A 21,057-nucleotide genomic window follows, 5' to 3' on the forward strand; every position below is an offset into this window, starting at 1 on the left:
TGAAATTACAAGAAAGATTAGCAATTGCCAGGACTCCTTCATTCTTGCCATTAAATAATGGTAATGCCTCCTCCCCAATTACTTCTTATGATGATGCTGATTAATAATTATTACTTAAATATGGAAACAATTATAAAAGGGGTACACTGAGACATCTCACATTTGTCTTCATTCATCTTGTTTCCCCTCACCCCAATAGGAAGCCACTTTGATTTTCACTTTATTCTTTTAGTTTTCTTTATGTATATGCAAACAACATGGCTATATCTGATTTTTTGCCCCTGGGTTGACATCCTTGTGCTACTGTAACAGAGCACCACAAACTAGATGGCTTTCACAGCAGAAATGTACTGTCTCACAGCTCTAGAGGCTAGGCGTCTGGAATCAAAACATCAGCAGGGCCGTGCTCCATCTGAGATTCCAAGTGGACTCCTTCCTAGTCTTTTCTAGCTTCTGGTGGCGGCGTTCCTTGGCGTTCCTTGGCATTCCTTGACTTGCAGCTGCATCACTCCAGTTTCTACCTGTGTTATCATGTCATTCTCCCTATATGTCACTGTCCTCACTTGAAGTTGTTCTCTTCTTGAAGAACTCCACTCATATTGGATTAGGGCTATGCTAATAACTTCTTCATAACTTGATTTTATCTGCAAAGACCTTATTTCCAAATAAGGCCATATTCCCAAGTACTTAGGACTTCAACATATCTTTCGGTGGGGGAATAATTCAATGCATAACAACCCACAATTCTTATACAAAAGCTAACCCTCTCCATGTACTATTTCATACCTTACTGTTAAATTCTTAACTATGTATCTTCAGGTTCTTTCCATATGAGTACATAGTGATCTTTTCCATTCTCTTTCTAGAGCTGCATAGCGCTCTATTACGAGGCTGTTCCAGAGTTTCATCAGTCCCCTAGTGATAGACACTTGGGTCGTTTCCAACCTTATGCTATTTAAATAAGTAACCTACACATTTGTCATTTTGTATGTATGCAAGTGTATCTGTAGGCTTTTTTGGTGGCTCAGTGGTAAAGAATCGGCCTGCCAATACAGAAGACACAGGTTTGAACCCTGGGTCAGGAAGAGGCCCTGGAGAAGGAAATGGAAACCCACTTCAGTATTCTTGCCCAGGAAATGCCATGGACAGGGGAGCCTGACAGGCTACAGTCCATTGGGTCACAAAAGAGTTGGATACGACTTTGCGAATAAACAACAAGTGTAACTGTATGACAGATTCCACAAGTGGGACTATTGAGTCAAAGGATAAATGTAATCTGTAAATTTGGTAGACACTGCCATATTTTCATAGGGGTTGTATTGCATTCCTACTAGCAGTGTATGGGGAGTGGTTAAACTTTCAGGCTTTTGCCAATCAATATCATGAACAATGATATTTCCATGTAGTTTATTTATTATTTGACTGTGCTGCATCTTCATTGCTATGGAGGCTTTTCTCTAGTTGTGGTGAGTGGAGGCTACTCATTTTGGTGGCTTCTTTTGCTGCAGAGCACAGGCTTTAGAGCATTCAGACTTCAGCAGCTGCGGCATGTGGGCTCAAAACAGTTGGGGCTCCTGGGTTCTAGAACACAGGCTCAGTAGTTGTGGCACCCAGACTTTAATAACCCAATGGCATGTGGGATCTTCCTGGACCAGGGATGGAGCCCCTGTCTCCTGCATTGGCTGGTGGATTCATTATCACTGAGCCACCAGTGAAACCCCTATCTCCATGTGATTTTAATGTCTTTTCCTCTTATTATGTACCTTCACATCTTAAACATTATTTTATGCATTACTTAGCAATGGCACCTCACTCCAGTACTGTTGCCCAGAAAATCCCATGGATGGAGGAGCCTGGTAGGCTGCAGTCCATGGAGTCGCTAAGAGTCGGACACGACTGAGCAACTTCACTTTCATTTTCGACTTTCATGCATTGGAGAAGGAAATGGCAACCCACTCCAGTGTTCTTGCCTGGAGAGTCCCATGGACGGAGAAGCTTGGTGGGCTGCAGTCCACGGGGTCGCACAGAGTCGGACACGACTGACTCGACTTGCAGTAGTAATAGTGCAAACTTCTGGTGAAAAACTTTCATAATAAAAATTTCTAACCTCAAGTATATACATCACAATAAAATACCTTAACATATAGAAATACATTTAACTTAGGTTATTTGCCAGAGTTGGGTCACTCCTAGGAAAATACGAGCCAGCCCCCTTATCTGATGATTCAAGTAACCAATCAAAATAACTTTCATTTAGCTAGGTCTGATGCAATTTTGTAGTAGGGAATGAGTGTTCAACTTTAACTTCACAAACCTTTAATATTCCTTAGATTCCTTCCAAATAAGCTAAAGTAGCACTTACTGAATGCATACTATAGAATGCTGTAGGTGAAGTTCCACATCAAAGACCCTGCTCTCCGTGGTTGGCAGTGTTCGAAATCTCTTCATCTTCTTTTGGTTGTATCATTCTTAATAGGAGCTGCTTTCTAATTTCCTGAATATAATGTCACCGTGACTTGAATCCTGCCAGCTCTTCTCATTGTTACAACCAAATTATACCATAATACTGGGTCGTTTAATGTTTTGACTCCAAGTTTGCCGCAATTTTCTTCTTAGGGAACATCTGGAGCCATTTATGTTATTACTTCTCACATTTCAATCATGCCGATATTCTTCCTTGCAGGTGGTACTGTGAAGGCAAGGAGCTTGAAAATTCCCCAGACATTCACATCATCCAGGCAGGAAATCTGCACTCACTGACCATTGCTGAAGCCTTTGAAGAGGACACTGGACGTTATTCCTGCTTTGCTTCTAACATCTATGGGACAGATTCAACTTCCGCTGAGATTTACATAGAAGGTAAAGCAAAATACTCTTGGAGCATGGTACTTACTAATAAGATATATAGTTATAATAAATAAGTTAAATACATACATAATAAATATTTATTAAGGGCTTTCTCTACCACACACTCTTCAGTGAGGAAAACAGCAGTGAGACAAATAGACAAAAATCCCCAGGTTCATGGACAGATGGCAATAACACTGTCATAGGAGAGAAAATAAATGAGATAAACAAAATATATACTTATGTGAGATACATGAAATAGTTCTAATACAAATTCAATGTGTGTGTGTGTGTGTGTGTGTGTATGATAAGGAAGATGGTTCTCACACCAACAAACAATTTTTCATGGCACCAATTTGGTTTCCTACAATTTAACTCAGTTCTGACCCAGCTACCTGGAGATAGGGTCAGATCCAACAAGTTAAGAGCTCAGTCCCACAGGACTGCTCCTACCCCACTTCAGATGCCAATCACAGGGAGTAGGTGCCCAGGTCACCCACAACATCTGTCTGACTTGGCTACAAATCCGAGGTTCTCACAACCCCCTTTTCAGGTTCAATTAATTTGTTAGAGTTGCTCACAGAACTCAGGGAAACACTTACTTACGTTTGCCAGTTTACTATAGGGTGTGATAAAGGATACACGTGATCAGCCAGGTGAAGTGATACACAGGGAGAGGTGTGGGAGGCTCCTGAGCACAGGGGTTCTGCCACTGGGAAGTCGCCGTGTGCGGTCCTCCTAGTGTGCTTGTGTTCATCAACCTGGAAGTTCTCCAAACCCCACACTACTGGGACTTTAAGGAGGTGTTCTCACACAGGCATGATCAACTCTTAACTCCATTTCTGGCCCTCCTCCCTTCTCTGGAGTACGATGTGGTAGAATTGAAAATTCCAAGCTTCTAATCACCGTAGGGATTTCCAGGTGGTGCCAATGGTAGAGAACCCGTCTGCCAGTGCAGAAGATAAAAGAGACATTGGTTCAATCCCTGGGTTGGAAAGATCTCCTGGAAGAGGGCATGGCAACCCACTCTGGTATTCTTGCCTGGAGAATCCTTTGGACAGACGAACCTGCTGGGTTACAGTCCACAGGATCACAGAGAGGCGGACATAACACAGCTTAGCACACACACATACAATCACAGCTTGGTCTTCTGGGTGACCAGCCCCCATCCAGAAACCACCCAAAGTCACCTCATTGGAACGAAGGTGCTCCCAGTGCTCTCATCACTTAGGAATTTATTAGAGTTTTAGAAGCCCTGAGTCAGAGACAGGGTTAAAGACAAATATTAGAGCAAGAGATGCTCTTAAGTGCTCATCACTTAGGGGATTATACGGGTTTTAGGAGCTCTGTGCCAGGAATCAGGGGCAGAGAGGAAAATTTATGTTTTCTGTTATCTTACAGTATATATGAGCACTATGACAGGAAGTAGAAGGGATAGGAAGTGTGTGAATGCACACATGCCTGTGTGTGTGCGCGTGTGTGTACAGAGTGCAGTACAAGACCGAACTTACCCTATGACATATAAATGAAGACCTGAAGGAAGTGAGGGAGTGAGTCACAGGGATATTCAAAGGAAGAGTACTCTAGGGAGTGAAATCAGCCAACGTAGTGGCTCAGAAGAGGGAGTGTGCATGTCTTAGGTACAGAGATGAGCAGGTCAGAAGTTCAGGATGGGGTGGAGGTGGGAGGAGGCAGTGAGAAGATCACGTAGGTCCTCACGGGTCACTGCAAGGACCTGGCTTTTCCTCTGAGATAGGAGGCTCTGAAGGATTCCAGGCAGAGTTGTAATATGATCTGACTTAGTTTTTAACAGGGTCACTCTGGCTCCCAGCTGAAAATATACCAAAAGGAGTCAAACATAGAAGCAGGAAGACCATCTCGGAGCCTTGGAAAGGCATTAATATCAGTACCAAACTTATATGACTAATTTTAGGGAGGAATCAATTTATGTACCTTATATATCAACCTAAGTTTTTGATCCTGTTTCCTCTCATCTTCTGTGTTTTTCCTGGGAGCCACTCTTCAGTACTTTTATCATCTATTATACCTTATGCATGCCTTGCTTTTAGCACTTAAATATTGTGTTCTTATGATATTAAGGTTAGAACTGTCTCATTCTTCTTTATATCTCTAATATCTTATGTAGTACCAGGTACATAGTGGTTATTTAATAAACTTTTATTGAATAGATTGGAGAAGGAAATGGCAACCCATTCCAGTATTCTTGCCTGGAAAATCTCATGGATGGAGCCTGGTAGGCTACAGTCCATGGGGTCGCAAAGAGTCAGACACGACTGAGCGACTTCACTTCACCTCACTTCACTTATTGAATAGATATATGAATAATGATACTAAAAATGAATAATACATAAATAGATGTTATATTTTTTCATCCTCAAATTTTTGGAGTACATAAATACCTCCAGATTTAGTTTTGTGATATCTTCCTAGAATTCACTATATTAAGAAACAAATCAGGGATCAAAGCTCTGCTAGCAGTGCTGAGATTCGATTGCTGATTTTTAAAAATTTTTGGCAGCAGAGCTTCAAATATTCCCATCTCCCAAGATGAAGAGTGACTTGTTAATATTAGTACTGGACGGAAGGGCATCCACCTACACCTACAATGTTTGGAATCTAATGTAATCCCTTCTTTTATTTAATCTGTGTAGGCCAAGAGCAAGAGGATTTATGGACAATACAGAATGTCTGCAAACACTGCTCTGTTAAGCTAAAGGTGTCAGCAGGTGTTTTATATAAAAGAACCCACAGAATTTGGGCCAGTTAATTTGTTTTTCTTTTATTTTTTGGCCACACCTCATGGCATGTGGGATCTTAGTTCCCTGACCAGGGATTGAACTGGTGCCTAACTGCAATGGAATCACAGCATCTTAACCACTAGACTGCCAGGGAAATCCCCGGACCAGTTAATTTGAATTCTGTCACTAACTAGGCATGTGACCTGAGCAAGCACTTCAACTACTTAGGGTATAGTTTCTTATCTGTAAAATGGGTGTTAGTTCAGGGAATCACTGAGTTTATTTCTAGGTCTAAACTTCCATAAATCTTCAAATGCCTAGGAGCTGGTTTAAGAAATTATCTTTACAATTACATGACTTGTTTTTATTTTTCCAGGGGTTTCTTCTTCAGACTCAGAAGGGGACCCTAATAAGGACGAAATGAATCGGTAATTCCATTTTCTATCTTATTTAGCATCCTCAGGTCCTGAGAAAACTGCTAATTGTTTAGTAGAACTTGAAGAGTGGGGCTGCAGGGTATGACATCAGAAAAAAAAAATGAGTGACTTTGGGTAAAAAGCTATTTCTTTGCTTGTTGTTGCTTAAAAGATTAGTGTTCCCAATGTTTTAAAAATGAAATATCACCTATAAAACACCATCATACTTATATCTAAAGAATAAGAACAAATAACTCAGTGGTCCAAAAAAAATCGTGTTTTCTGACTAAAGAATAGTACTCAAAATAACACACAATCTGGTGAACCAAAAATATATGTATAAGTTATCTGGGCAAGTCATAACCTTTTTGCTAAAGTATTGGGTACTGAACAAAGTTACATTACTTTCCACAACCGTTGGCTAAGCACCTACTCTGTACCTATAGAGGAGCACTGTATCAAGTGCTTCACTAGATACACTGGGTACTAAGAAAAATCAGATGCTTCCTGCCTTCAAGAAGCTCACAGCCTAGTAGAAAGAAATATACATATAGCAAATATAGCAAAAAATGTACACCATGTATATAGACATTAAGAGTAATAAAGTATAATAGACTGTGACAGACCCATGTGCAGGGTTTAAGGATTTGACACAAAGGACCCCTTATTGCTTGGGGAGGGAAGGAGATCAGGAAAGGTGTCACAGAGCTGGGGACCCTAAGCTGGCTCTTAAAAGAACAGTAGGTGGAGATTCCCAAACAAGAGAGGAAAGGGTGTTTCAGGCAGAGGAAATTGTGGACAGAAAGCATAGGAACTAGAAACAGCCGTCTCTTGAGACTTTCTGAAACATAGGCAATGTCTGAAAGAGTAAGGAGTTGTTAACTGAATTTGCATATTCTATCCTCTTCCACAGAGGGCAAGCTCCTTAAGGGTAGAAATCATGACTTATTCTTCAAACTGGGGAGTGGTGGTGGGGGTAGGGAGTATGCCTATCTTAGGCTTCCCTCGTGACTCAGATGCTAAAGAATCTGCCTGCAAAGTAGGAGATCCAGGTTCAGTCCCTGGGTCGGGAAGATCCTCTGGAGAAGGAAATGGCTATCCACTCCAGTATTCTTGCATGGAGAATCCCGTGGACAGAGGAGCCTGGTGGGCTACAGTCCATGGGGTCACAGAGTCGGACATGACTAAGCAACTAACACACACATGTCTACTTTGGAATGGTAAACTGCTTTTAGCTTTTGTTCACATATGAAAACTTATAACCAGAGTAAATTATTTCTCCCTTTAACCTTCTTCCTTGTCATTCCCATGGCTTCAGTTCAGTTTTTTCTTCATTCCTCTCCCTTTATGCCAATCACCTCTTTATAGGTGCTCCAATCTTTTTCTCTCTTTTATAGTTTCCAAACTACCCAGTTAAAAGATCATTCTGAGCTTATCATTTTCTTGACTTAAAAAAGTATTGTCTATTGGAAAATAAAAATCAAACAAAACAAGCAAAAACATTAAAAAAAAATCTCAACACGGGCATACAAAACTTTATTCACTAGAGTATCAGTCAGGCTTTCCTGCCCCTCCTCAACCATTCTCCCGCCTCAGGCTCTCTACACAGCTGCCATTTCATTCTGTTCACTTTGCTAAGATTGCTCTATCACTTCTGCCTGGCAAACTCTTATTTATCCTCCAAAACCCAGTCAAGTCACATAATAAGCTCCTTCTCCACTGCACATCACTCGTTCCTCAAGGCTCTCATAACACGGCTTGCAAGCCTAATGGGTATGAATTTGACATACAAACTTAAATAAGAAATATCTCATTTGTTCATTTTCTTTAAATCTACTTGTGGTAGTTAGGATTTAGCTCCAGTTGGGTATAAATAGAGACCCCAAATAACAGTAACTTAAATAAGACAAATATTTTTCTCCTTTACATAAAAAATATGAATTTGGCTGGTAAAACAGCTCCACCTTGCACTGGACTCCAGTCTGCTTCCAGCTTTCTGCCTCCTTCCAAGATGCAGCCTCATCTTCTCAGTCTAAGATTGAAAGGAATAAAGGACATACCTAACCTCCTTTTTAAGGTCATCTCTCTTAAATTACATACAGCACTATCCTTCATTTCCCATGACCAGAATGTGGCCACAGTTAGCATCAAGGAGGGTTGGGAAATGCAATCTTTTTTTGGAGTAGCCATGGAAAGAAATCAGGGATTCTGTTATTGTAGAAGAAGAAAATGGATGCTTCAGGAAAACTAATAGCCTCTACACCATAAAATGATTCTGCTTCTGAGACCCCACTCTACCTGGCTCTGGGAAAATATTCAGTCATTATTGGTGTCCCTTTTGCTGCCAAAGCTTCTCTTGTGGCTCAGCTGGTAAAGAATGCACCTGCAATGCGGGAGACCTGGATTCAATCCCTGGGTTGGGAAGATCCCCTGGAGAAGGGAAAGGCTACCCACTCCAGGATCCTGGCCTGGAGAATTCCATGGACTGTACAGTCTACCGGGTCACAAAGAGTCGGACACAACTTGCAGTTTCACTTTCAGTTTTGCCTCCAACATTGAGCAAAGATTCCTGAGATATAGACAGATACAGACACAGACATAGATACAGATATATAGTGTGGTATTAAACATTGCTCTAAGCATCTTCTCTGGTGACTCAGATGGTAAAGAATCTGCCTGCAATGCAGGAGACCCAGGTTCAATCCCTGGGTCGGGAAGATACCATGGAGAAGGGAACAGCAGCCCACTCTAGTGTTCTTGCCTGGGAAATCCCATAGACAGAGGAGCCTGGCAGGCTATACAGTCCATGGGGTCACAAAGGGTCGGACACAACTGAGCAACTAACACACACACTAAGCATCTTACATGAATTACCTTATTTTACCCTGTGAGGTAAGAATTATTATTTCCTCATTTTATATATGTGGAAGCTAAGGCAAAGAGAGGTAACATACAGACAAAAGAGGAGCCTATCCTGACATCGGTCATCTACCCCCACAGATTAGGGTGAGAAGCCTATGTCCCAGATCTCAAGGTCCCTTCAAGTCCTGACATGCTTAGGGACTGATATGGTTAGCAAGACTGGGAGCCTTTAATCAAAGGATTGCCATTCTGTCTGGACTCAGGTTCTCTCTCTTGTTAGGTTCTCTGGTAAGATACCCAGACCTCTCTCTTTCCCACAACAAAACTGAAATAATCTCCCCTCTGCAGACTTCTCAAGAATACTTTCTGGCTCCCCTGCCCTTCAAACAATCTCTTTAATTTAATTTGTGTAAACATGAAGAGCTCGTTGTCTTGGGCGATTTCTGCTGTTTGCCACATCAAAATCCCAGAAGCAAAAATGTACAAAGCCTGGCCTCCTCCTTGGAATGGGAGGGGGAAGACAAACACAGAGAGCAACAACAAAACAAACCTCAAAAAAGTTTTTGCACGTGCACTGTCATAGCCCTTGTCTTGAATCTCAGCAATGAACACGTTTGAGTCCCCAGCTCTGCGAACGGCAGTGAACTCAAGGACAGAACTGGCGTCTTATCATCTTCCTGTTTACATTGCCTAACAGAGTGTACAGCAGAGAAGCCCTCAATAAACGTTTGTGCGATAATGTTGAACAAAAAGTTTTGTAAGCAGTGCTGAAAGCTTTGCTGAAAGAATTTTCACAAGAATGATAGGTCTGTTTTATAATCTGTATTTTAATCATTTCTCAGAATCCAGAAGCCAAATGAGGTGTCATCGCCTCCCACTACTTCTGCAGCCATTCCTTCAGCAGTACCCCAAACCCAGCATGTGGTGGTCCAGCCCAGGGTGTCAACCATCCAGCAGGTACAAGAGTCTAAGTGAAACACAAGTGCCATGAACTGTGTCAAGCAGGCACTGTGACCATGACCCTCTTGTATGGCACGATCGTGTTCTCCTCTGGTGCAACTTCATAATGACCTTGGGCGACACACTTCTATAGTCATGATAATCACTTTGTACTGCCGGTATATGATATCAGTAGTTCCCCTGGCTTTGGGAACATGTTCTGTAACTTCATAGGCAAGTTTCATAGGAAAAGAAACTCTACAAATTAGTCTCTGATACCCCAGCTTTTGAAGGGCATGGATTACATATACAATGAGCTGCCAGCTCTCCCACTGGCCCAGGACTCCCTTGAACCTCAGTTTTTCTAAGATAGAGTAACCATTAAAATAACTTTCAGAAAACTTAAAGTCTCTCATCCTTCAGGTTGATTATGATGATGATGATAGTACATGCTTATTGTAAAAACATTTAAAAAATACAAAAAGCATACTAAGTAAAAACTTAATCAACATTCTACTTCTCTGCTCCCACTCTTCAGAGGTACCTCCTGTTAATACTTTCTATCAGTTTCAGGCATTTTCTTTGCATATCTATATGCATATCTTTGCAAACTCCAGGAGATAGTGAAGGACAGGGAAGCCTGGTGTGCTGCACTCCATGGAGTCACAAAGAGTCAGACACAACTTAGTGACTGAACAGCAATGCATATACATTAAAATATGAAATCATATTAATATAAAATACTTGTAATGTGTTGTATATTTAAATATAAATAGTGATGTATATAAAGATCTAAAACCTTAAAAAAATTTTTTTTAATTTTCTTCAGCATACTTCTCTGACCCAGTTAGTAACGCAGAGGGGTCATATTTTAGTTCTAATCCAGTAGTTTTCAAACTGTGATCTGTGAAGCCTCAAGAGTCTATGGAACCTCTACAAGGGGTTAAGGTTCATTACTTAGCTCTTATGTAAGGGGCTGGTGACGGGTGGCATGTATTTACAGCCACTGTGATGTAGGAAGAAATAGTAATACAACCAGTTCAGCATAAAACTTGGTGTCTGTGAATCATGACATAGAAAATGTCAGTCTTTGGTTTTAGATTAATTTCATACACCAAATTCTTTAGCTTGTTATACGTATCTATCATCTATCTACCTACCTACCTGATAATTCTAGTGACGATGAATCTATTGTTGGTTCCCTTCTAACAGTGTCAGAGCCCTACAAATTATCTGCAAGGATTGGATGGAAAACCTATCATTGCAGCTCCTGTGTTTACAAAGGTAATCAAAATGTTACTTCTTTCTGCCATGGCTTTAAACACAACACAATACCCAAAGCTGCAGGATCCAAGATTCACTGATTTTATCTCAGGATTTTGTTCTCTTATAAATACACTATAGGGTTTGGGTTTTTGTGGTAGTTGTTACCATGCCTCCTGCAGTCGGAGATGTCTAATAACAGTTTGTGTAATAAAGTAGAGGTCATCCCCATCCGCATTCACCACACTGATCTCTATGGCCATCCTATTGCTTTAAACACGGTAGCCACACCGACGGGTCAGGTGTTAAGGTTTCTAAGCACTCCACAGTTTTCTCTGGATGTCTTTGGTGCTCAAGGAGATGCAGTTACATGCTCTCAGAAGGCTTAATATAGACTTTGTCACTCAAGGACAAAGAGCATTCTTTTTCTAATCCATAGTGTCAACTATTGTAGCGGCATCAAATTCTGAGTCTCATAATCTTTGTCTTTAGAACTGGAAATTTTACTCAGGAACTTTCTTTACAAATGAAAAAAAAAAAAAAAAAACAAGGGTAGGCAGAGAGATTAAACAATGTATCCAATGTCACAGACCTTGGTAGAATCAGGACTAGAAACAAGTTCTCTCATTTCTGTCTGTTGTTCTTTCTATTATATAACATACTTTGTTTATATGTTGCCCAGGACAGTAAATTCAAAGGTGAAAAACTGAGTCACACTGAATTTGTTTTGGTATCATGAAGACTACATGAATGGAGTTTATAAATTATGGATTTATAATTTGTTCTTTATATGAATACCAAACTTAAACCCAAAGAGATCTTATCCTCTCAGAAGTATGTTTTAGAGCAATGGTTCTCGATCAGAGTTAATTTTGCTCCTCAAAGGACATTTAACAATGTCTGGAGACACTTTTTGATTTTCACAACAGGAGTTGGCATCCAGAGATACTGCTAAACTTTCTGTAATACACAAGATGACAGCCTTCTGCAACAAAGAATTATTCAGTCCAAAATGCCAGTTAATCCTGGGGTTGAAAAATCATGAATTAGAGAAAAATGTAAAAAAAAAAAAAAAGGTGTCTTTTCCAATAAGTACTGATCCTAAAGAGGAGCTAAATTCACAACTTCCACAGAAACATCAGTTTTAAGAGAAGTTCTACCGTATTAGCTCATCCAAGATGGTTTTCCAAAATTAAGCAGAGTCTGAGTGAGACATGTTTATCCATGACCGTATCAGGTAGGCAAACATTCTTATGTGAAACAAGATGCATCTTGATTTTTCAGATGTTTCCTGTAACCTGCTTTCAGAATTTAAGTTTTGCTATTTTCAAAGACTAGCAGTAGGAAAGCAATGTGTTCTGATTTGGTGACTACCAGACTTTAATGACAGAGAAGGCAATGGCACCCCACTCCAGTACTTTTGCCTGGAGGATCCCATAGATGGAGGAGCTTGATGGGCTGCAGTCCATGGGGTCACTAAGAGTCGGACACAACTGAGCGACTTCACTTTCACTTTTCACTTTCATGCATTAGAGAAGGAAATGGCAACCCACTCCAGTGTTCTTGCCTGGAGAATCCCAGGGACAGGGAAGCCTGGTGGGCTGCCGTCTATGGGGTCGCACAGAGTCGGACACGACTGAAGCGACTTAGCCGCAGCAGCAGCAGACTTTACTGAAGATTTTTAAGTGGACCTGTGTGTGTGTGTGTGTGTGTGTGTGTGTGTGTGTGTGTGTGTAATACAGCTAACACAGCTATCTCTATTTGTCTTGAAAGTGAAAGTGAAACTGAAGTCGATCAGTCGTGTCCGACTCTCTGCGACCCCATGGACTGTAGCCTACCAGGCTATTTGTCTTAGTTCACTGCTAAGTCACCTAGCCTTAAAACAGACCTTTAAATGCTGAGAAATCTGAACACTTTGTCGTGCCGATTTGTCATAACACTACCTTTGTCAGGTAGGGCTGATTCTTCAAAGGTAACGAAATCACAGAATAATTTATTCTGTCCCAAACTGAAGTCTCCTCCCACTCTTCTCCTCACCACCATCTGCCCAACCAAACAGCAGAGATGTGTCCTTACCTCCCTCCACACTTCCAGATCCTTTGGGGGTGCTGTCTTCTCTGCATCTATATCATCTGGTACATATCTCTGATATAACATTTAGCACAATAATAAAAAGGTTTACTTTTCTGTCTCTCCCCAAGCACCTAGAAGCTTCTCTCTAATATCTAGATAGGAGTCCACCATGATTATAATAGGTCCAAAACTATCTTTGTTATTCCCAAAAGCCTAATAAGACTTTAAAAACTATTCTTTACATTTAATTTTCATGGACTGGTTAGTCACAAGTTAGCTGTTTTTGTGTGGTGACTGATTACCTCCCTCTAATTATATGCTCTGATTTGCAGATGATATATATGCTTTGATAAATAAAAATGAGAAAGTGAATTAGTCATCAGTGTATGCTGTTTATCAGATAAATCTCCAAAAATGTTAGCTCCATGGTGGGAAAGCAATCTCTAATACAGAGATTCAAACTTTGGTGAGGCTTTATCAGTCCTCGGAAAGTGTGCTTTTGTCTCCATAAATGGGATCAGGGTTGTTCAGATGTAGGGCTCTAGCATAGCCTGTGGCTCAGATTCCAGAGGGACTTATCAGCAACAGTGTGCTTGCGTTAGTTTCCATGAGTGAGGGCAGAACTGAGGTCATTGTCACTGCCAGTGTCATTAGAAAATTTCTGAATCAGAGCCACTGATGATGGTAACCACGTGGCGTGAGCCATGATAACCGATCATTGGCATATGTTTGCTTGGGTTTTTCCTTGTTCTATTTACTTCTTTAGGAACTTCTGGCATTCCAGTCCCTATGATTCACTTCTATACTGCCCAACAAAGCATTTCTCTGCCAATAATGGCAAGAAGCCATTTTTAAAAGGGGCTTCCCTGGTGGCTCAAACAGTAGAGCATCTGCCTGCAATTCAGAAGACTTGGGTTCAATCTCTGGGTTGGGAAGATCCCCTGAAGAAGGGAATGGCAAGCAATTTGAGGGCAAAGTTTTATTTAACCCCTTCTACCTCCTTTGGTGATGGGGAAGTACTGGTATTATCTTCTCTTTAGAGAAGGTTAAAATGAAAAGGAGGATTGCCCAGCAAAACAGTGGTAGAATTTAAAAGAAGTGTGGGGTCCCATATGCTAGTTCATTGCTCTACTTATAGAGGATAACTTTTTTTTTAACCTTCTTATTTTATATTGGAGTATAGCTGAATATAGTATGGGCTTCCCTTGTGGCTCAGTTGGTAAAGAAGCCGCCCGCAATGCGGAAGACCTGGGTTCGATCCCTGGATTGGGAAGACCCCTTGGAGAAGGGAAAGGCTACCCACTCCAGTATTCTGGCCTGGAGTCCATGGACTGTATAGTCTATGGGGTCACAAAGAGTCGGACACAACTGAGCGACTTTCACTTTCACTTTTCATAGCTGATTAGCAATGTTGTGGTAGTTTCAGGTGGACAGCAAAGGGACTCAGCCACGTATATACATGTATCCATTCTTCCCCAAACTCCCCTCCATCCAGGCTGTCACATAACACTGAGTAGAGGTCCCTGTGCTGTACAATAGGTCCTTGTTGGTTACCCATTCTAAATACAGCAGCATGTACATGTCAATCCCAAACTCCTTAACTATCCCTTTCCCTCATTCTTTCCCCCTGGTAACCATAACGTTCTTTCTCCAAGTCTGTGAGTCTGTCTCTGTTTTGTAAATAAGCTCTTATGAAGGATACCTATATTTTTAAATACTTTACGAAACAGACTATCCTCCATCCTCTATATTGTATCAAAAACGCTTTCACTCTGTTTATGGGGGGAAAACAGTGCTCACACTCCTTGAACATGAAGGGAGGTAGATGATCAAATTAGAATCTTACTCCTATCACTGCGCCCACTCCAACAGCAGCTGCTCAGGCGGGCTTTCAAGGCTGCAGCAGCACTGGCTCCAGCTGCTTCAGCAGTAATTTGAAGAGTGCAAGGGGGCAGGGGAAGTGAAAATTTGAAGAACGGCACTTCATTATATAATAGCAGAGGCAGGAAGCCCTGAAATAACTGGGCTGGTGGTTGGCTCGAGACTGCTAAAGACTACATGGGCCCCTCTCCCCAACCTGACAATTCCAGAGACTTCTCTGGCTCAACTGTTGCCCTGGACACTTGTGACTATCTTGGAGCAAAAAGGGTTCTTTATCAGTAAAAACTGCTCTGATCCAACTCCAGCCTAAGGCATGACAGCATTCATTTACAGCATCTCCCAAAGTGCAAAAGCAGCCACTAGAATTAACAAAGAGAATAAAGTGACAATATGAACCTTGTAGCTGACATCTTTTCAACCAGTAAGGGAGACACCTTTTCTCAAGGATGTCCTTGCACTATATCTGTGGGATCTACTGAGCAGGAACTGTGTCCTTTCAAGTCACATTTACAGCACCTGCACACAGCACTTGGTACAAAGCAGGCACCCAATAATATTTATTCTGTGGTGAATCACTTCCATTTCAGCTAAGAAGGAGTTGCTGCTTTCCTCACTTTGTGGCTTCGGAGTGTCTTTAGCAGGAACAGAGAAAAAAAAAATCCAATAGCAAATGGCTGTGGAAGACATGCTTCTTAGGGTTGTGTTGTCAACTTACCACACAAAGAACGTCTTCCTGGATGATCAGTACGGTGATGACACACAGACAGATGTGCACTTTGGATACTGTTTACCTCAGCAGGTTGTAGACTTTTCATTATAGGGACTTTAATTCAAATCGGTAATTCCTAGTTAAGACTAACTTAATCTTTGCTTGTTGGGAAATGTTTCACGTCTTATTCATCTTCAGTGAAGTCAAGGTAAGTATGATCAAGTCTTATACAATGTGCCGTTAGTAACAGCCTAAGACCTACTGCTGTGTTGAACATGGCCCCATTTACAAAACGTGCAAACGGTGTAACTGATTTGGACAGTGATGTGAACCAATTTCTTGTCATGAGACTTTTGTAGAAAAGCACAGCTTTTAGCAGTAACAACTATCATTGTCCTTCAAATCATGACCTTCAACAACCTTTTCTAAGTGGCTTGTAAGATGACCCATGGCCACTCCTTTACTGAGTATTGATGATGTGTTACACCGGAACAAGCTTCCATCTCATATCACAGACACTTAACAGGCATATTCTGTAACTGTAGTAATTCAAGTGTCTTGGCTATTGTCTCCAATAGAACACAGGTCTCGGCTTTCAATGTCAAGTAAGTACTTACAACAAGCTAACAGTGGTCTCAACTATGAGTAACATATTCTCTCAAGGAGGTCCTTCTGCAAACAGGACTGGGGCTTCCCAGGTGGCCCTAGTGGTAAAGAACCCTCCTGCCAGTTTAGGAGACGTAAGAAAGAAAGGTTCAATCCCTGGGTCAGGAAGATTCTCTGGAGCAGGAAATGGCAACCCACTCCAGTACTCTTGCCTGGAGAAGCCCAGGGACAGAAGAGCCTGGTGGGCTACAGTCCACAGCATCACAGAGTCTGACACGACTGAACCAACTTAGCACGTACACACAGCGCTGCCAGATTGAGACTTGGTTCGTATATCCGAACTGCAAGTCAGGTCAGAATGAACAGATCGACCTCATTCTGCTTACATTCATTCTTTAAATGTGCCACGCTTTTTTTATTCAATCCCTTCTGCAGCTGCCACTTTTTTTTTTTTTGGTTTGCTTTTTTTTTTTTTTAATTTATTTTGCCTCAAGAAGAAAGAGACTTCATTATGTATGAATCCCAGGGAGATGTCTGATTGCCATTAAAGTTTTCGATAGACTCCCAAACTATCATTTTCGCACAGAATTGGCTCAGATATCAAAGTGAAGGGCATATTCACCAGCCTACCAGGAGCACCCAAAACTCATTGATGTTCCCTACTTATTGAGAACATTCTTATCACTAGAAGCCACTGTTTGCGAGTAGACAAGGAAAAACCAGGTTTTTAATCAAATGGTTCCTCATTACTTCAGAAACCACTCTGCAAATTCCATCCTGAACTCCTTCAGCAAACAAATTTGGGAATGCAAAAAAAAAAAAAAAAAACACCACCAAACCCACTAACTTTTGTCTGTGGCGCCCCCTGGCAGTCACAATATCAACTTACACACCCTTCTCAGGTAAAAATCTCCTATGGTAGCTAAAGCCATGTGGTTCTCCTCACCCTGTTATTCCTTAGACAGATGTTGTGAATATGATGGGTCCATGCACAAAATACCATATATTGTTAAGACAAGAGCTGTAAACAATCATAAAATATTTATCAGAGTGAATGACAAAAGCGAAAAAGACTACTGGCCCATCCTTCTCCAAAGTGAAATGTAAGTGAAAGTTGCTCAGTGTAAAGTGAAAGTGTCCAGCCCTTTGCAATCCCAGGTACCGCAGCCCACCAGGTTTCTCTGTCCATGGAATTCTCCAGGCAAGAATACTGGGGTGGGTTGCCATTTCCTACTCCAGGGGATCTTCCTGACCCAAGGATCAAATCCAAGTCTCCCACCCCCTTCTGAAGCAAGAGCCAATACCTAAATGCAGACCCCAAAATTGTAATAATAGGAAAGCCTGAATTATTTATTGCTAATAGAGCTTGTAGAGGAAGATAATCATAACCTTTCCCATGTTTGTAATCTTTTAGTCTATGGTAAAAATATGCCCACACACATGCCAACAGAGCTTTTCACAATCAAATGAAGTACCAATAACACAAATGAACGTGTGACTTTAAGCTCACAAAGCACGATGAGTGAAAGACAAGTTATGAAAGGAAAATGTGAGTTCTATTCTCCCATAGAGTCTGTTACAGAATAGACTGATATTTTACAGTTGAAAGTGATTTTTGTAAACTTATTTTTTTGTGGAAGTTTGGAAGAGCATTTAACGATGCCTTCACAAAATTATGACATATTTTACCATGACCCAAAACTTCACATGCAATTATGATTATATAGAGATTGCCATTCTATATATCCCTCAACAGACTCTGAGGCTATACTGTAAAGAACACATACAGAAAACAAAATAGCAAAACAAACATCAATTTCCAGGTCTACAGAAAGTTGACAAGCAAGCCAAGAAAATAGTCAGCGTTGAGCCACAAAGATTTCCCACCTCATGGAACATTCTTATGTGGAAAAATACATTACTTTCTTTTTTAAAAAGGTTTTATTTATTTATTTTTTGGCTGCCCTGGGTCTTTATTGCTGTTCAGGCTTTTCTCCAATTATGGCAAGTGACAGCTACTCTCTGGTTGCGGTGCAGGGGCTTCTTTTTGTAGTGGCTTCTCTTGTTTCGGAGCACAGACTCCAGAACACTGGGGCTTCAGTAGTTGTGGCTCCCGGGCTGTAGAGAGCAGGTCCTGCAGTTGTGGCTCCCAGGCTGTAGAGAGCAGGTCCTGCAGCTGTGGCTCCCGGGCTGTAGAGAGCAGGTCCTGCAGTTGTGGCTCCCGGGCTGTAGAGAGCAGGTCCTGCAGTTGTGGCTCCCGGGCTGTAGAGAGCAGGTCCTGCAGTTGTGGCTCCCGGGCTGTAGAGAGCAGGTCCTGCAGTTGTGGCTCCCGGGCTGTAGAGAGCAGGTTCTGCAGTTGTGGCTCCCGGGCTGTGGAGAACAGGCTCAATAGCTGCGGCGCTCGGGCTTAGTTGCTCTGCAGCATGTGGGATCGTCCCAGACCAGGGATTGAACCCAGGCCTTCTGCATTGCCAGGCAGATTCTTCTACCACTGAGCCACCAGGGAAGCCCCCCGAAATACATTACTTTCATGCTGAATACACCTAGTATATACTCACTGCAGATTTTTTAAATTGTTATTATTTCTGAAAACCAAACTCTACTTGGGCATTTTCTCAAAGGAAGCAGAATGACTTTACTGAAAATTAGTATTTTTGCAAACCCTCAAAACATTTTGCCTAGTATTTGTCTGGCACTACAACAGAGAAGGAAGAAGATAGTGAGGAAAAAGTATCCTATGGGCACAGATGCGTGTATCTTTAAAAATAGATTTGATGTAGATCCACCGAATTGAAGCTGCTGAAAATGTACAAGATTTGAAGAAAACCCAAACCTGGAAGCAATAGTGCCTTTTTGGAAAACTCAGCACTGGAAGTAGATTCCAAAAATAGATACTTTTTGGTTCTAACAATATTCTTCTCATTACAGATGTTACAAAATTTATCAGCCTCTGAGGGTCAGCTAGTTGTCTTTGAATGCAGAGTAAAAGGAGCCCCATCTCCTAAAGTTGAGTGGTATAGAGAAGGGACCTTGATAGAAGATTCTCCAGATTTTAGAATTTTACAGAAAAGTAAGTCAATGCTTTAAAATAATTTTTAAAATAATTTTTATAAATTTATTGTGTACATTATTTTTATAACAACAGCTAATTAAAATGTAATTAAAAAAAGAATAAAATAAAAATCACTTATAATCATAATCCATCAAACTAAGCCGTGTTAATATTTTGGTGTACATTCTCCAAAACTTTTTCCATGCATTTTTTTTAATTTACTTATTTTTTAATTGAAGAAAAATTGCTTACAGAATTTTGTTCTTTTCTGTCAGACATCAAAATGAACCAGACATAAGTCCAGATATATGTCCCCTCCCTCTTGAACATGCATGTTTTTTAAGTAAAAATAAATCATTTTTTGTAAATTGATTTTTCATTCAACATTTCATATCTTTCCATATTAATACAGATCTTTTTTACCTTTAAAAATAAATCAATTCAATTTCATATTTACTTAATCACCTGTTGTTGAAAATGTAGAATGTCCAAAAATTTTTACTATCATAAACTATATCTCAAAGCATGTTAACAGAGAATATCTATGAATAAATTTGAGAACCAGAATTTTTACTGTAAATTCACAATTTTTAAGCCTTTAATATAAATTACCAAAGTACCCTCCAAAAAGGTTGAACTGAATTTACAATGATCATATAATTGATCATCTAATTTTGGAGAGTAAAAGAGGGTACTCTTAATCATTATACAGAGATCCCAGAATAAACCAGATAGATATCTGTCCCAGCCAAACTGGGACACATGCTGTTCCAGTTATATTCTACTACAACCAGAAATACATGGGAAATTCCTTTGTCTTAATACCTTCACTAACAATGGATATTAAATATTTTTTAATCTTCACTCATTTTCTAGGTCCAAAATGAGAACACTTGTTTTGATCTGCACTTCACTAATTAGATGTGGGAAGGAACTTCTTTTTCATATTTATTAGGTCTTTAAATTTATTTTTAAAATTACCTATTCATATCATTTGTTCGTTATTTATTTAGGTTTTATTTTTTATTGTAATAAACATATATGTATGTGTGTGTGTGTATCCAAGTGGTTAATTCTTCTTTTCTTGTCATGCAGTGCTTTCAGCTTGACACATTTCAGTCATAAATATGCTGAAATTTGTTCATTTTTTCCTGTCACAAAATAGATTAGATATATGAATCAAATTACTATCAGGTTTAACAGCAGCAGCAGGAACAATAATATTCTGAACACCATTTAAGCTGAGAAAAGAAAGAAAAACCCTCACTAGTTTTATCAGTGGTAAAGACTGTTCTGCATGACTGCAATTCCATAAACATTAGTTGAGCACCTGTTTTAAGTACCAATCAGGCACTTTCAGAAATGCCAAAGAATTTTAAAATAAAAACTGCTCTTGAGGAATCTGTCATCTATCCTGAGGCTCTTAACATTAGAAACCTTAGGGCAGGAGGTATATTCTACATTATATCAAGATGTGATAGCCCAAAGCCAAGAAGGATCTCTCAGTCTTCACAAAATTTTTCAGGTCAGGCTGAATGAAAACAATAAAAATAAATCATCCTGAGTACCAGCTAATTCAGTAACTTTTCCCAACCTAAGGTTTGCATGTCTCAGGTGGAACCCAGGTATGTCCCAAGATGCAGCCACATC

The 21,057-nt window shown here is 40.5% G+C and overlaps 1 protein-coding gene across 1 annotated transcript in view; it reads left to right on the forward strand.

The window, feature by feature from the left end:
• The window catches only part of MYPN (myopalladin), an 87,391-nt gene that overhangs the window by 26,158 nt on the left and 40,176 nt on the right, over positions 1-21,057 (forward strand). Inside the window, exons 3-7 of the mRNA XM_027530670.1 lie at positions 2,684-2,859; positions 5,983-6,034; positions 9,727-9,841; positions 11,036-11,107; positions 19,284-19,425. Coding sequence (XP_027386471.1) covers positions 2,684-2,859; positions 5,983-6,034; positions 9,727-9,841; positions 11,036-11,107; positions 19,284-19,425 — 557 coding nt within the window. The remainder of the gene's footprint in view (positions 1-2,683; positions 2,860-5,982; positions 6,035-9,726; positions 9,842-11,035; positions 11,108-19,283; positions 19,426-21,057) is intronic.

This window comes from Bos indicus x Bos taurus, chromosome 28 (assembly GCF_003369695.1).
Source record: "Bos indicus x Bos taurus breed Angus x Brahman F1 hybrid chromosome 28, Bos_hybrid_MaternalHap_v2.0, whole genome shotgun sequence".
NCBI lineage: Eukaryota > Metazoa > Chordata > Mammalia > Artiodactyla > Bovidae > Bos > Bos indicus x Bos taurus.